Genomic DNA, 18,387 nt, shown 5'->3' with positions numbered 1-18,387 from the left:
ACAAAGATTGTGTCCATGAACTGGGCATAGTATGCTAATAGCTGCTATACACACGGGGTGATGATCCAGACATTTCTATCTCCTTTGATATATAATTTTCAGCTTGAGATGCTAGCTTCTCACTGCTTTTAACTTTTCTGTGTCTACCTGTTCTCAACATAGCATTCTGGATTTTTCTGTTAACACACATGCAATCCTCCATCCTGCAGAGTGCCACCTTGTTCATCACCTCATGCATTACTGTTCTTCTGAACTCACACTCAGGTCATCAGAGACCTGTGAGGCCCTAGTGATGAGCATCCTCATGTCTACACTCAGTCATTTTCCTTGCATCCTCTCCAGGATCATTTAGACTACGATATTTAAGAAACCCGCTTCAGAGCCTTCATTCTTAACATCTGAAATGTCCATCTTCTGAGTCTGCATGGTGGTCTACTTCTACCTTTGCTTGCAGTCTCTGCTCTTTAAAGAAGACCCCTAACCACCACCATATGGAGTAGGAACCCCATGACCTCTACCTGTGATCCCTACCCTCTTAGAGGCCATTTTCCAACACCAATAATCACTGTGTCACAGTTTATATCCCTTTGGTAGTTGTCAATCCTCGTTAGAATATATAATCTGCAAGGGAAGACTCTTAATTCAATCCCACATCATTATAGCCAAGGTTGAGAGAGGCTCTTAATGAATTCTGATGCATTGAGACTGTTAGGTGATTAAGAAAAAAGAATATCTATTCAGTTCTCTGTAGTACAAAAATGCTCGCTGTGTTGACCTAGGCCAGGAAGACAGCTGAGCGCCAGAACTCTGGCCTGGGAACATTCCTGTTGCGTTGCCATTGCGTGCTTAAAGTTATTGCTGTATTTTAAACACAAGAATGAATCTCTCAGGACTTCAGCTGCATTGAATAGATATTTGGGGGTGGGGCAATCTGGATACTCCCTGACAGTTTATTTATTTATTATTATGTCAGTTGTCTCTGACATCAGGTTTCTTTTTGTCAGTCAGACTTTTTTTTTCTTGCCACATTTTTACATTGTCAAATTACTTTGCTGCCAGGCTATTTCTGTCAAACCATGGTTTCATTTAATCACTGTAGGAAGGTTTTTTTTTTTTTTTTTGGCCTAATAAAATATTCCTAGTCCCAAATAAATGCAAACCACCTCTTTTGAAAATTACAGTTTTCTTAGCCACCATCCTCCCACACCTTTTGATTTGTGTGTGTGTGTGTGTGTGTGTGTGTGATTTGCTGTTCATTGAAAGCATACCTCTGCTTCTCTTACCCTTGCCTTGTTCCTCAAGTTTGCTCTTATTTATTCCTCTTTCTATGCAAAGAGAACAGAAAGCATAGTATTCTTGAAATGAGGATAAAAATTTATCCTTCCGTTCTACAACTGATCTGACTTCCTAGTAGATCCTTTGTGAGTTCTTGTCATATCTGGGCATCTTTGGTCTGGACATGTAGAAACACGCCCAGCACAGCTCCTTCAGAGTACAGAGATGGACAGATGGTTACTTTATACCTCAAAATACATGGGTCTGGTTAACAGCTCATTGTTACCACTAAGGGCACATTCATGTGTCACAGTGGAACTGGCCTTGAGCTCAGACACACAGTGTTCATGGTCTCCTCCCTGATTCTGGGTTCCTGCACATGTGAATGGCAGCTACCACCAAGTGCCCTGCTATAACCTTCATAGTGAAATATGCCTTTTCAAAGCATGAGCCAGAGACCTCCCCTCCCTGGGAAACCTTGTTGGGTGTCTGGTCATCACAGTGAGGGAAGTGACCAGTACCCTAAGGAATTGGTGGTTTTTATTTGCAGAGATTTCCTTCATGGGACTCGTATTCTTTAATATTGTTAGATTTCTATCCTCCTCCCTCAGGCATTTGATACAGAGGATGGAAGGGAGAAATGAACAGTTTACAAATGCTTTCTAAGATATAAATTGCAGTTTTCTTTAATCTCTCTTTTTCTTCCTAGTTACTCAAAGGGTTTTTGTTTCTTTTCCTGTAAGGCCATGTATGGAAAGGGATTCTTTAGAATGCATTAGCAATATGAATTATTCATTTCTCAGAATTAAACAATTTAATAACTGAATTTTAATCAACTTCTTAATGTTCTATTTTAAGATTATTGAAGGCCACAGTAACCAGAGGAAAAATAAAGCATTCAGTCAACTAAGAAACTGATTCTATCCTTATTCTGTGAGGTCAGAAACCATTCCAGCCTACAGTTCCCTCCCTAATGCTTCATGTTTACAGTCAGGATTTTGGAGAATGCTAGAGCCCTGAGGCCATTTAATACAGCAAATACATAGGCGAATGCCATCAGCAAACCATTGAACTGAGAACGGGACCCCTGTTGAAGGAATCAGAGAAAGGACTGGAAGAGCTTGAAGGGGCTTGAGACCCCATATGAACAACAATGCCAACCAACCAGAGCTTCCAGGGACTAAGTCATTACCCAAAGACTATACATGGACTGACCCTGGGCTCCAACCTCATAGGTAGCAATGAGCACCAGTGGAAGGGGAAGCCCTTGGTCCTGTTGAGACTGAACCCCACTGCACATGATTGTTGGGGGAGGGTGGTAATGGGGAGGATGGGGAGGAACACCCATAGAGAAGGGTGGGGAAGGGTTCAGGGGATGTTGGCCCGGAAACTGGGAAAGGGAATAACAATCAAAATGTAAATAAGAAATACCCAAAGATGAAAAAAAAAAAAAAAAAAAAAAAAGCCCAAGGAAGGAAACATCTATCACCAATGTTACTGGTGTCTTTGTTTAGACTGATAGCAAGAATCTTAGGCAATGTGAAATTTAATACAACCACATTTTGAGACTCATACCAGCCTAAAATGTAGTATTATTGAGAACAATAAATATATTTTATTAATTCTTAAAGAATACCATACCCATCTCTTACCCATCCCCAACTCCTCCCAGGTCCCTCTTTTAGTGTCTCTTTAACTGTCCCCCTCCAGGTGTCCTGATCTTCTGACTCTTAAAATCTTTCCATTCCACCTCTTCCTTCACAGTACTCCCTGAGGCCAGGGATTTTGTTCTAAATGTATTAATTATAGCCAGAGTTTTCTCCCATGAAAAAGAAAATGACTTCAACAAGTGCCTGAGTCAATCAGTGCAAGACTTTGAATCGTTCAAGCAAAGCATTCCCTATCAGAATGCAAGTCTTTCTAAAGAATAGACTTCAATACTTCATGTATTTTTAACATTCTATCTCATTTTGGAGCCCAAATACTTTCTTCCTTGGCTGAGAAAATGTAAGGCAAATTCTACCCTCTCTGCCTTCTAAAAATATCAGCTATCTACTAAAAAGCAGAATGGGTGTGGAATTCTGGGAAAGTAAAACATAGTATCCCAGACCCAGCTTCCAGTTTATTGCCAGGTTCTAGTATAAGGAAAGCATGCTTTTAAAAATCAGCCTGCTTTCTGTCTGTACCTTGACTCAGTCTGTGCTCACTGAGAGCACATGGCTAGAGTTCTTGTTCCCCTGTGATAACTCCTGCTTTAGATAATGTTTTTATTGACTTCTAACTCAGGGCAAACCACTAAGCTAAGCTCTTCTGGGATCTTCTTATATTGCCTGGACAGCAGTTTGGGGAAGTAGGAAGCATTTATTTTTATAGATGAAGAAATTGAGATTTAGAAGCATTTAACTTAGTGAGTGTTAGAGCTACACATGACTGCAAGTGGGGGCTTCTTGCCACATATTTCACCATGCCTAGAAGTTTAATCTCAGAGAAAGTTGGAGGTGAATGTTGACCAGAGGTTAAACAATGCTGACATCCTCAAATTGTGTGGATAAAGATTCAACTGTATCTTGGTAATTTGAATTTTTGCTAGCATTATGATGATATGAATTCTTCACTTTTTATCAGCAATAACATGCTAAATTCTTGGCTCTCTTTGAAGTTAGAATTGTTTATAAACCAAGGACATATTTTCTTTTGAAGTTTGCTGATCTTTTGTTCTCTCCGTAGGAATCAGTAGACTCTGAAATGTTGTTGGTATTTGTGCACTGAGATTCAACTGTCTTCAGAGAAAACATTTTCAGTTATCATCCTCCTCATCTGTGATGGTAATATAGTGAAGGGTTGTGGTACAGTCACGTGCTATAGCGTGTTTCTAATTGCCCAAGGCCCTCGATTAGAATTCTACCACTTCATGTATGCATGTGCCTATGTATACACATACTCCCATACACATACACAGACACACATAGACACATGCACATGCATACACATATACAAGGATTGAAATTGTCTTCTATGCTGTGATTTCTCAAATCTTTGACTTATTTTCAAACATTATCTGCCAAGACCGCTTTATTTTAGTCGATGAATTCTGGAATCCAAATCAAGGGCATAATTGTTTCACTTCTGTCAAGAGGATTCTTCCTGATAACCTCTTCTTTGGGAGACCTGTGCTTCCAGTTCCTTTTGGGGCATGCTTCCTTCCTGCACTTATTCAATGTTCTGGCCTCCTGACACTGTTCATCACTGAGGTACATGAATAGTTGTCAGCCTTCCGCCATTGGATCTCCAATGCCGCCTTTCACTTACCTTGGCTTAGGAAATCTACTAAGTAATTTTCCTGTGTGCACGTGTTTTTGATGACAAGGCTGTGGGTAACCAGACTGCCCACTGAGGATGGCAAAAGACAAGAAGGTCTTTGGGCTATTGTCATGTCACTAGGAAAATGAGTCTGATTAGGCTTTTAAGTGCCAAGTAGAGCATTTCTGTTGTCTGCACCTGCACAGCCTGGAGTTTTTGACGAAGAACCTTTCATTATCATCTTCCTGGAATGACTGGCTACACAATGCAAAGAACTAACCCCACAGAGACAATATAAAGGAAAGACTCCTCTTTTTGGAACATCTAATCACACAAGTGTTGAGTGGCCCCTGGTTGACCTTTGTGCTGGATTTCCCAAACATCTGTTCTTACCTAACATGTCTCTGATGGCACTATTCTAAAACTGATTGTTTCTCACCGTGCATCTGCTTCAGCTCACAGGCAAGAACAACTTGGCAAAGGGCATTGTGCTCAAATGTCCACAGTGCATACCTATAAGTCTACATCAAGGAACACCATGAAACTCATCAAATTTGAGGGCTCAAGTGCTGGCTTTCTTTGCCACTTTAGTGATTTTGAAATCTTACATTTGAATAGAATCAAGCAGGTGGCAAACACAAGCACATGATAATGTGCTTGTCCATCCTGATCTCCTTAGAAACAGTCTGCAAGGCTGACCCAGAGCATAAACTCACAGAGTAGCCATTCAGTTTAGTCATGTTCTGGGGCAGGGACTAGTCCATTTTCTTAAACATTTTAGCATAGAATTGGGGGGCAGGGATGAGGTATGGAATTTGGAAGAATTGGAGGGTGGACCGGGAGGGGAATAAAATCTGGAGTGAAAAATAAATAAATAAATAAATAAATAAATAAATAAATAAATAAGAATTACTATTTTGGACAAATTGATCTACCATAGTTATGGTTTCAGCTGTTACAGGCTTAGTTGGAAAATTAACAGTATACAATGGTTGTCAAGCAGATGAGTCACCACAACCCCTCCATGCAAATATTTTCAACTTCTTTCTTACTTCAAGTCGCTAAAGCCCATGTAGCTCGTAAACACTTGGGAACCTAATTAATGATGTTACAGGTAATGTGTCAGATAACCAAAGACATAGTGTGGGCAAAACAGAGCAAAATATGTCCTAAGAAATATGAAACCCACAGGTGTGCCATTTAAAACCTTTCAGAATTCTGTGGTCATAAGATTTTTTAAACACCCATCCTCGATTCATAGTGCTTGTGTTGGTAGCATGGCTTCTGAAAAGCATTGTGGGAACAAAGCCTACCTGGCATCCTCAGATATTTCTGGGGTCTAAACAGAGTAGAAGCCCTGTGAAATTGAAATTACCCTAAAACCATCTAGCTGCTACTGACCAATTAGATAGTTCTAAATATAACCAATGATCAGTTTAATTTTTTTCCACAAACCCTACCTTCTCTGTGGAGTAGTCCATGACTTTTGCATGATCTTGAGCAATGCCAGGCCAGCTCCCAACAAGCCCACCTGTTCTGCTCCTTTACTTGTTCGTTTATTTGTTGATTGGTTGGTTGGTCGTTTTTGACATGGTGTTCCAGGCAACAACCAATGATTTTAATGGACTTATGCAACTGTCATTCTTCTGCTTAAACATCTGCCAAACCTCATCTCCATGGGACAAACCTAAAAGCTCCACTGCTGGTCTTTCAGATGCTATAAAGCCTGTCTCGCAGAGGCAAGCACCACTATGGCCTCTTGAATAGTCTGTCAAATCCATAGGCTATTCTGCTGGGCATTAAGTAGCTAACCTGGGCTCTTGACCTGGTTCACAAATGTGTAGACCCTATTCATGGTCCCTTTTCCCACATTTTGATTTTAAATCAACGCTTACCACTCCATTAATGAGCTCAGTCACTGCTTCATACAAAGACCACCATATAAAAGAGATCTCTTCACTGCTTCTCATACTTCCAGGTTTCTGTCCAGCTGTGTAGGAGATTTTTGTTATTATTTCGTTAATATTTTGATGCTGATAGAAAAATGAATAATTAAATGAATAGTGTTCCCCACAATGTCCTTGCAAAAGATGTATAGTAGCATTTAAATGTAATGTGAATTTTCGTGTTTCTAAGAAAGATCAATAGAGACTTTAGCTTGGTTTTATAACTGTAGATAAGACATGATGTCCATGAGAAGCCCTCTCTACATTTATGGCCCCATAGTCCTCAGATCTGCATTTCCCAACATATATATATATATATATATATATATATATTCATCAGGGTTGCCCACATGTTTCCAGATAGGCACTGTCTCTTTAACTTTGGCTGTAAAGCACCCAGTGCCCAGCCATCTGCACACTGGACTGTATAAAAGCTTTTTAATGACAAATTAGGTTTTTATTTTGGTTCATTACACCTGAGTTTTCAGGCGATGTTTGGGATTTCATGCATTTGTTTGTAATGAGTCATGGGCCCCTTGACAAACAGGACACTAATTTCACTAACCAGGTTATCGGTAGAAGGTTCTGACAGAGGGGCTGCTACATATGGTTATTTGTCTTCAGTAATAGCTGGAAACCATAAAAGATTATAACTTGTCACCATGACAAGGAGAGGCTTAGAAAGCCTCGGAAAACATTAGGGAAAATGCCTCTCACTTGCATGTCTCTCAAGCAAGCACATAGCAATTGATTGGTGTAAAGAGTGGGGCAGGCTGTGTTGTAGATGCCTCCTGTACCTTTGGGTGCATTCTCCAAGGTGGCTTGAATCTCTGCTTGGAAAAAAAAGTATTATTGAATTGCTCCTTATATTGTATTTCTGTCTGTAGATGTTCATACATTCATATATCTAATTGAATACATACACATTATTTCATGCTAATTTCTCGTTCAAACATTTCTGATAAACATTCTTTCATTATTTTCACAAAGTTACCAAAACAATTAGAATTACTACCTTGCATTTTTTTCTTAGATTATAACTTAAACATCACCATTGAGAGTAAAATTACTGCAGTTAATAAAGGCGTTATTAAAGAGAAGACAACATTCTCTTCTAAGAATGCTTACTGTTTTCATATTCATGAGATACTGAAAGAAAACATTAAAGATTCCACTTTGATGGGTTTCCACATAAACTTCAAATGTACTCCCAATACACACTTACTTGGGTCATATTTTTAAATTACTTTTGTCTTTACATCTCCAAGTTCCTGGTTGTAGTGATTCCTCGGTGTGGTGGCATTTAGATTCTGTTATATTCAGACCTTGTTAAAATGCAGACACTTAGGACAAGATGTTTTCATTCAACTCTTAGATTTCCATCATGGCGGGTGGGTTTCCTGGCAAACCTTCCGGTGGTCTAAGCCAGTTGTCCTTGCATCTTGGTGGAGTCACATCTTTCTTTCTTTTGTCAAGAAGTCCTGTCGTCCAAAATGTCTCAATGGGTCAAAAGCCCAGCCACTTTTTGCACCAAACCCACTGCACCATCCCTGTGTGTCAGCACAGTGTACCTTCCTCAGAGTAGTCCCAAAGCCTTCCTTCTCTTCCCTTCTGAAAGGCTCAGAAAGGCCTTTCCTGAGGACAGCCACCCATGAGCCTTGTAAAACACAAGCCAGCTGACATCCTTTGTTATATAATACCATTTCTGTAGCTACCCTGGTATCCTTAAGGTCCTTCCTGGTCTCCACCCTGCACCCATCTTGGCCCTGTCCCTCTTTACTTCACCAAAGTGGGGATTTCTGTGGCATCATGGTCTCACAGCTTAGCTATTCTCTCTACCTGGGAGTCTTTCTTCATAGAGCCACAGAACTAGCACACACATACCCATTTTCTCATTCATGGTCCTCTCATTCTCAGGGAGGACTTACAGTTTCTGTATCCGGGCACACCAGAAAGGACTCCTGAGATGTCTGAGTGAAGCTGCATTCCATTCCTTGTTCTCTCTGGTGGTGTTGCTTTGTGGGTCCAGGGTCCAGGAAATTCTGACACGTGTTCTACCATGCCTAATGCTTTGTGACTTGTTTATACCGCTTAGCCAGGACATTTACTGTTTTGTAGGCTATCCCCTCCTCACCTACCATATGTAGGACTGACTTGTGCTCAGTTGTGTTAGGAATTTGACTTCACTGTGCTTTGAGAACAGCCTGGCACATTTTGGAGGCTCAATGACCATTTGTTGAGTAAAGTCAATGGTTTGGGCAGTTCCAGTAAACTACTTAGAGAAGAAATATCTGCTTTCCCTGGAACCACAGTGAGGATATTGGAGGACATAGCATCCAGATCTTTGGAAAGGAAGAGCATTTGAGATAGAAGACTGGGTCATAAAATCACCCACCACAAAAGACAAAGAAAGGATCCCAGGCTTCACTCACCCTGGCTGACTTCAAATCCTGCACCCAAGTAGCTGTTTAACTCTCACATATTGTTTAACATCTTTGGACTTAGGTTTTTGCATTGGTAAAAAGGGAATGATGCTATCCAGGCTCAGAGCACCATATGAAGAAAACCAGAAACTGAAGCAGACAGCCAATGCCAGCTACCTGTGATCGCTCAATAAAGGACAGTTAGATGGAGTGTGGTTTGACCGGGATACAGATGAGGTGTTCGCCTCACTGTGCTATTTTTCCAATAGAAACGGAGCCAAAATGTATTGCATTTACTCTGTACTCCCTGAGAACATTCATCTATTGTCCAACTTGAAAAATTGAGCTGAAAATGACTGGTCTAGCATTTGAAGCATAAAACACAGGGGCTGGTATGCACCGGACTGCCAGGCGTGCTATTGCTTTGAATACAGAAGGAAAAGAAGTGTGTGTGTGTGTGTGTGTGTGTGTGTGTGTGTGTGTGTGTGTGTGTGTGTGTGTGTGCACGCCAGCCCTGCTGAAGATTACTTCCTCTTACCCACCATGGTGTTTTTGTTTCTTTTCTCAGTTGCGCCTACAATTCAGGAAATTAAATCTGGCACAGTGACCCCTGGACGCAGTGGACTGATAAGATGTGAGGGTGCAGGTGTGCCGCCGCCAGCCTTCGAGTGGTACAAAGGAGAGAAGAGGTAAGGGCTTTTGTGAGCTTCACCTCATTCCAAGCACTTTGAGCTAATGTGTTTGTGTTTCAATACTAACTTTAAGCAATTTCTGTAACTGGCTTGAATGGTTCTCAGCAGCCTCCTTATGGGCAAGCAGGATGGAGGGGCCCACCTGGGAGGCATGAGGCGCTAACAGCTTTCCAGAAGAAATGTCCACATTGGTTTCTGTAATCTCGGAAATGCCTGCAAATCCCCCACTGCTGATACCTTTTGCTTCTCTGCCCCTCTCTTTCTAGCAACCATGTTTACTTGGAAGGTAACCTGCCCCTAAAGGGTTTGGGCGTGGATTATGCAAGAATACTTCAAAAGCAATAGGATCTTCAGTCCGTACTCTACTTCCTTAATAAGCTAGAACCCTTTCACCAGCCTTACTCTACTATAAGAAAGTTTAATGCTTTGTTTTATAGGCTTGTCTGTTAGATATTCCCTCATTGTCAGGCCTGTGGAGATGTTGTGCACGGAAACGGGTTGGAGCAAGGAGATTTCAAGCTATTCTTTGACTCTGCTTGGTATAGCTGTGCCCTCGGGATGTCCCTGAAGTCTTGGAAAGAGCTATTGAGCAAGAAAAGATTTGAGCCCACAGATTTCACTTTATTTCCCAGGAGTAAGTTCAAACCTCTCCAGTTGCTCTTGCCAAGCCAGCCATGAAGATCACTGTGGGTTCATGGAAGACCATAATAAGAGAGGGAGTGTGTTATTTGTATTTTGCTTCAAATATAAAAAGTATAGAAAGATGCTAGTGGACCTTTATGAAACCGCTATTTTTTTAAGTTTAAATATTAAAGTAAATACTGTCACCATGTCGTTGAATAACTGCATGTGAGGTTTACAAACTCCAATCATAATCATGACTACTTTCAGCTGACATCTGTAAAGACAGCTAGTGAAACCACATGAAAATGTGCATATGGTCAAAATGAATGAGCAGAAGCATGGCACAAACAGGTGTCTAGGTTTTATTTTATTCTCACGTGAATAGTGTGTGCATGTATGTGTATGTGTGTGTGCACATGGGTATCTGTGTGTGTATACATGCGTGCATGTTTATGTGCATGCATGCATGTGTGTGCATGCATGTATGTGTATGTATGTATGTGTGTATGCGTGTGTGTGTGTGTGTGTCTGTGAGATATGCTCACCCCTGGGTGTACATCTGTAGGACAAAAATTCATGACCAGGATTATCCCGTCTACACTTTAATTTCTGAGTCAATATCTATAAACTCTGGACAAGGCCTCTCACTGAACCACCATTTACCGTTTGACTCAGCTGCTTGGCTCCAGTGTTTCTTCTATCTCTGTCTTCCAAAATTTGAGGTTATATACATTTCCAGCTATTTCTGGCCTTTCCTGGGGGTATGAACATGAACGCTCATGATTAGCAAGAACTTTACCCCTTAGATAGCTCCTTATCCTTCTGCCTTTGAAATCAGAATCAGAAGCTAATTGGAGGAAAAACTTCCATTTCAACAAAAGATTATCAATAAAGGCTATCCTCAACACTCTTTAGTCTAAATTTTTGGCACTGTTTTATATGCGACTTCTTGTAATTGGAGAAGTTTCGGTTTGTCAGTCATTTCATTAATTAACTTATGCTATCCAAAATCCTAAATTTTCCTCTTAGTGGCTTTATAGGGACCCCATGTTTAAAACATGGTGGAGATAGATGAACTGCCTAGTGGCTTTCTTCATTCCCCTCACTAGGTTTGGGCATCAACAACAACAACAAACCTTTCAAAGGTCTGGTAAGGCAGGTTGGAAAGCTCATTTTTGATGCTCTGTGTGAACATTATCCTGTAGAGTGCAGTTCAGCCTTCTGAAAACCATGACACTTTCTGTTCAGATATAATTTTATCTGGTTGCCCAAGAAATATCTGTGAGCACATGGCACATCTTGGAAACATCTGTAGTCAATGGAGCCTCAATTCTTCCTTCCACTAAGACAATCTGCAAGAGCCTCTGAGTCTCCCATTCTCCATAAAAGGAAGTCTAATACTGATTAAGATTGTCTTACCTGCCTTTTAAAGTCAGATTTTGATCTGTGGCATTCATTTCATAAAATCTAACAGTAAGAATCATTCCTCTTGTTCTCCAAATATGAGCCCTTTTGTTGGTACCTACCTCATTTCCAATTGCCTGTAATGTTCTGGAACCATATGTCCTGCTAAATTCTTGAAGCATTGCCAAAAAGGCTATAGTGACCCACTGGGCATGTTTTGCAGCCTGTAGCAAAAGTGAAGCTTCAGTCCTTACTGGGGAAAGGAGCTGTAGACCACTTGCTGACAAGGAAGGTAGATTGATTCTCCCACCAGTGCTTCCACAACACACACACCTGCTGAACGTCAAAACCAGATGCATGCATGAAAAATAATGGGGCAGAATACACCCATCATTGTTTGAGTTATAACTGAAGAAATATCAAAATCCCCAAATGTTGCTAGAATAATTTCCTCTCAAACTATCAAAGCAATTTATCTGTGGAACACAGGAGAGCTGAGGATCTGCCTACAGCACTGTCTCCACATAAGTGATCTGCCATGACGGCCCAGGCTGTGCATTTACTTCATCAGAGTGGAACTCATCCATCGCTGCATGAAGGTGTCACTCTAAGCTGCTGATAGGCATTAAGTCCTCTGAGCAAGTGATAACAGATGCTGATATTTCTCCACAGAAAACAAAGTGTGTTCCTGAGCAATCTGCACAAGTCAGGGCAGCTGGTGACAGCTAGGTCTCATAAATCTTCAGGCAGAGTCTGTGGGGTCAACCCCTTTACTCAGGCACTCAGTCTATCAAAAAAACAGCTTGAGAAGTCAACAGTAAACACCAAGAACAATAGCATTTTAGGCTGATCGCTGATATGCAGAGCAAGACATGGCCCATAAGATACTCACTAATAACAACCAGTGTTTGCAATGAAGGAAGCAGAAATGAAAAATGGAATTAGGTGGACAAACAATGGGGACAGATGTATCAGGTGTCAGAGTTTCTTCTTAACCCCCAGAAATGTATCCAGGAAGAAGCTCCTGTCAGAGACCTCATCAGGATATAGCAATTCTTTCAAACTCTTTGTTTCCCAGAGATCTTTCATCTGTGACCCTGTATAAACATCCAGAAATAACCCACACGAGATTTTACTTGAATCTAAGGAAATGCTTATAAATGCCCATGTCTCTTACACCAAGATTGTCAAAGATAGATTTTCATGCAGATGAACACACAGACACATGCCCACATAACAAACATACACACAGGTGCACACATGACCATGTATATGGATGCCCATGCATGTATACATATGTACACACAAATGTGCACAAAAATGCACACATCCGTGCACTCATACAGACACACCAAGCCATAAGACAGGACAGCCAAGACTGTGTAGGCATTTACCTCATAACAGTGAAACTCGTCCATTGTTGTATGAAGGTGCCACTGTAAGCTGCTGATGGATGTTAATTCCTATGAGCAAGTGATAACAGATGCTGGTATTTCTCAATAGAAAAAAAAAGTGTGTTCTTGAACAATCTGTATAACTTGGGGCCAGTTCGTGACAGAGCTGGGTCTCATAAATCTTCAGCCAGAGTCTTTAGAGTCTTTGGGGTCAAACCCTTTTCACACTCACACATGGACACATACACATATGCACACATATACACGTGAACACAGAAGAAGACACGTACACATATACACAAGTACATTCTCATACTCATACTCACATACATTCGACACACATACAGAGAGATACATACACAGATAGACATAGATTCATACACACATGCACAGACACACGCGCACACACACACACACACACACACACACACACACACACACACACACACACACACCAGAGAGTTGGTGCTAGTGGCAGTTCCTGGCAGATGGCCTAAGTTATTTGTCATGTGGATATCTCCACAGGACTGCTTAAATGACTTATGTCATGGCAACAGGCTTTCTCCAGAATCTGATCCAGGAGACAGCAGGATAGAAACTGCTATACCAAACCTTCTTGTGACCTTTGTTAGGTCTCATACTGTCATTTCTGCAGTATTCTATTAGCTGCATGGGGCAGCCCTACTCTCTGTAGAAGAAGAGTATCAGGCATATGGTATCAAGAGGTGAGATCATCAGATGCCATCTTCAAAGATGGCCTATACTCTGTGTTTTATTGATGATCTAATTGGGTTTCATATTCTAAATATTGCCAGTTTAATTTGGTTCATTGCACTATCTTAACAGCCATCATGAATTTGACTCCATTTATACCTCCTTTGTTAAATCATTAGCCATTGGTGTAAGGTCGACACTTTTAAACAACAAACTCTCAACACAGGAACAATCCTAATGAACTTAATTTACTTTAAATACATTTTAATATTGGGAAAATTGGGGTTTAGATAATTGCTACAAAGTACAAAGCATTTAAACTTTCTTTTCTTGTTAGCATTAGCATGCTATATTAGGTCATAATTTTTTAAAAAGAGGTATTTATTTATTATATATACCTACACTATAGCTATCTTCGTACACACCAGAAGAGGGCATCAGATCTTAGTACAGATGGTTGTGAGCCACCATGTGGTTGCTGGGATTTGAACTCAGGACCTCTGGAAGAACAGTCAGTGCTCTTAACCACTGAACCATCTGTCCAGCCCAGGTCATAATTTTTTACATGATACATGCCATAATACTTTTCTCCTCTTTTTTCAAGATTTTCTGAAATTCAAGCCCGAGGCCCAGAAAACCATGCTTTCTTATTTCTCATTTCTATTGATCAGTTAGACTGCTCAAAGCTTTTAGACAATAGGTACATTTATTAGTTCATTCCGTTTGTATAAAAATGTCGAAATATCTGGTATACTCTATAAATTAATATCTACCAATTAAAAACAAAATGATAAATCAATAAATCCAATTTAAAGATATAATTATAGTCATTTAGCACAAGGGCTAATTCTAGCTATGCTTTGGTAAAGTCTTTAATTTAAAAAAGTGTGTCTTTCTTAACCCATCACCATAACTTAAGATAGGAATGTGAAAGGCACAAATGAGTCCAATGAATACAAGAGAAATTCACAGCGAGATATTAGAAACTATCAGTTGATAAGTTAAAAGAAGATGTGCTCCCAGTTTGTACTATTTGCATTTCACACTGGGAGCTATACCTCCTTGTGTTTTTAACAGCACATTCCCGACTTGGTCTGTGCATATTTGGGTATTATTTATATCCGCTGAGAGAATAAATGACTAATGTGTTCAGCTTAGCATCTCTGTAAAGGATGAGTCACCTACATGCACAAAACATGTATGTAGAGACTTCACACAATGGTGATCAGAGGATCACACAGGTATGTGCAGATGCAGAAAATCAGCCTGCTAAAAAATTAATCGCAGGTGATGACCTTGTATGGTTGGTGCCTTACTTCTCTATTGCTGTGATAGGACACCATGGCCAAGGCAAATTATAAAAGAGAATTTGACTTATGGATCCAGAGGGTGAGATTCCATGATGGTGGAATGAAGGAAAGCTCACATCTTGGTCTACAGCCACAAGGCAGAGAGAAAAGGAGAAAAAAGCACTAATCATGCCAGAGTGAGCATTTCAGGGAATAGTTAGATTGGAGAGCACTGTGGAAGGATAATCAGAGCTTCCTACCCAGGTAAAAATGGGTGAAATCTGGTATCACTACCTGAGGCTGGAAACAAGAATGGGATTTCTCACCCGAGAAATGATACCATGAGGAACATAGAGGATCAAAGTTTCAATACTGGGCATTGTACACCACGCAACAGCAAGAAGTGTGTGTCTGTGTTCTTAAGACTCATATCAGTCAACTCTAATTCAAGCTCTCATCTGAGCATGTCACATGTCAGCCCATCAATGACTCTTCATGTTTCCTCAACAAAGGGCTCTTTCCACTACATGACAGGCCAACACAACCTCGTCTACTTTGCTTCTCCAGTTAAAAATTTCATACTTCTGCCTATCACAACCTGAGCCAACATCACCCTGAGAAATTCCCATTTCCAAAGTATGACATCATCTTCCTTTAGACCCCTTCTTTAGTTGGTACTTTGCTGATAAGACCCTTGCATATACATATGTACACATGCATACACACACACAGCAATGTATGCACAAACACATACATACACATGAACACATGTACATGCACTAACACACCCTGTCATCAGATGCTTCTGTATGTTTCTTCTCACTATATAATCTATAGACTCAGTGCAGAAGTGCCTCTCCCCAGCACAGCCTTTGGAGTCTTCATTCTTAGGATTTTGCAGGGTTTCTAAAGGAAGCAGTCTCCTCAAGGCCCAGTTGTGCATGACCCAAGAACCAAAGATGCTGGACACACAAAATAATCAAAGACAGTTAGGACAGTATCTCCAAGCTCATTTTTTATGCCAAAGAAACTTAATGACCTGGACCTTTGTGGGAGCATGCGCAACAAAAGCAAACTTTGGTAAGAATATTATAAAAAAGAAAAAAATTGAAAGAAAGCCACAATTAGTCGAACGAAGAGAAAATAGAGAGACACTCCTAAGAGTTGGGAGGGTTTCCCAAGGGAGAAAGGAACCATAAAACTGTGTATAGGTTTTACAGTGCAATGGCAGAAACTGCATGTGGGCTAGGTAAACTCTGTTGGGATTAGTTAATTCTCTGGCTATGTGCAGAGTTGACGTGTGTCCTCTTGGGTCAATGAGGAAGATGAATACACACTTCTGACTCAGTTTGGGGTGTTGAGTCCAAACAATGTGCATCTCTGACTCTGGCTTACTGTTGAACTTGACTGACTGCCTTTAGTCACACAGCCATCATTACGCTCTCCACCCTCGCAGCTGTCCTGGTTGCATTAGCTATACTAAGTTCTCTTGGTTCACATATTTTCATGACTGCCTTGTGGCTTCACCATGACAGACTTCCCTCTGTCACAGCCACAAAGATGTAGTTGTCATTCTTGATCACATGATACCATAATACTTACCCTTAAGGTGGAAGCTTTTGGTTAGGAGCCATATTCACAATTTAGTCTGTCTCAATTAGCAGCAAGAATATGATAGAGGACAGCAGTGTCTTACAAATGCCGCCTGGAGGCAGCCACTGGCCCAGACCTTGTTCTTCCTCCTGTTTATTTAACCCAGTATAACATACATAGTTTCAAGCCCTCATTATACCCAAGCCCTTTATTCTCTTTCTTATTGTTCAGGCTTTATGGTCTTTTACTGTGCGCCATTGTCCTTTGATAGTTGCACAGAGATACCTCCTGCTTCAGGAGAATTTTCTCCAACTTGACTCTTGGATGCTTACCCCATCCTCAAATCGATCAGTGTGTCCATTTCTCCTGCTAACCTCTAGTCTGTGAAGTGAGGATTCTTCTTTCATTATCATCTTCCTGGCACCTGACATGTTTCTGTAACTATGTTGCATAAATGAGTTATGGTCTTAGTAGTTCTATGATCACCGCCCCTATCCCTGTAGCTGTGCATGCAAACTTACCATCTGTGCAGTTCTGCATACACAAGTGTGCATATGTGAATGGAGACAAGAGATCACTTGGGTTGATACTTCAGATGAACTGTCCACACTGGGGGTTTTGGGGGAGAGGTGGTTTTTGTTTTCTTGGGTTTTCTGGTTTTGTTTTTATTTTGGTTTGGTTTTGGGTTTTGAGACAGGTTTGTCCATGTAGCACCGACTGTCCTGGAACTCTCTGTAGATCAGGCTGGCTTCGAGCTCACAGATATACCTGCCTCTGCCTCCTGAGAAATAAGGAAAGTGCTACCACTGCCCAACTTCGCACTTTGTTTTTCTTTAAACAAAGTCTCTTGGAGGTTTGGGTCTTGTCAAATAGACTAGTCTAGGTAGACAGCAAGCCCCAGGAATCCTCCTGTCTTCATGTCTCATGTACAAGGATTCTAAATACATGCCACTTGACTGGTTTTATTTCTGTTTGGTTCTCATTTGGTTTGTTGCTTTTACTTTTTTCACATGGGTTTGTGAGATCAGACTTAAGATTTGGCACTTATAAGCCAAGCCCTTTATCCAGGGATCCATCTCCCCAAAGTTGCTTTCAAATGGGAAAAGGGAGATGCATTCAATTGATTTCCCTGTCTTATACAATGCTGACCCAACCCCAACATGATGTGAAAAAAGGAAAGTAGTTTCTGTTGCTCACTTGTGGCTTCCTTTTGTGTGATTGCCATCTCTGCAAAATGATATTGTTGTATTCCAGTATAAGACTTAACATTAAACTCTTGGGCACCCAGCTATTAGGAAAACAGTTCAAGCAGAGTAAAGAGATTCTGTAGTTGTCAAGGTTGTCAGCAGTTCAGAACCCACTGTTATTAGGGGGAGTGGGATTCTATGGTGTGTGTAGCCTTTGTTTCTTTCATGTGGGGCTTAAACCTCCCTCCCCACTGCAAACCAAACTGTCACTATTAAGGCAGCCCTAAAGTCTTGTATCTAAAATTATTAATTTCATTAAAATGGATAGAGTAAACAAGGCATACATTTTAAATAGCTTAATAAAGTCTAAAATCATTAAAGTATCCTAATGTATTATAATAACATTCATTTATTCAAATACACAACTAAAGATAGATACCTCTTGGGGCTCAGACAGTGATGCATAATAGTCTTCGGAATGCTCCCAGGAATAAACGCTACCTTACTGTTCTCCAGCCGCAAGTGTCAAGCCACATAATCAACGAA

At 40.7% G+C, this 18,387-nt stretch overlaps 1 protein-coding gene across 1 annotated transcript in view; it reads left to right on the top strand.

Annotated features, from left to right (window-relative positions):
- The window catches only part of Negr1 (neuronal growth regulator 1), a 429,098-nt gene that overhangs the window by 255,002 nt on the left and 155,709 nt on the right, over positions 1-18,387 (top strand). Inside the window, exon 4 of the mRNA XM_032897116.1 lies at positions 9,513-9,633. Within this exon, the coding sequence (XP_032753007.1) occupies positions 9,513-9,633 (121 nt within the window). The remainder of the gene's footprint in view (positions 1-9,512; positions 9,634-18,387) is intronic.

The sequence above is a fragment of the Rattus rattus genome, chromosome 3 (assembly GCF_011064425.1).
Source record: "Rattus rattus isolate New Zealand chromosome 3, Rrattus_CSIRO_v1, whole genome shotgun sequence".
In the NCBI taxonomy this organism is placed as follows: Eukaryota; Metazoa; Chordata; class Mammalia; order Rodentia; family Muridae; genus Rattus; species Rattus rattus.
The sequence above is the reverse complement of the archived record's forward strand: the minus strand, read 5'-3'. Positions and strand labels throughout refer to the sequence as shown.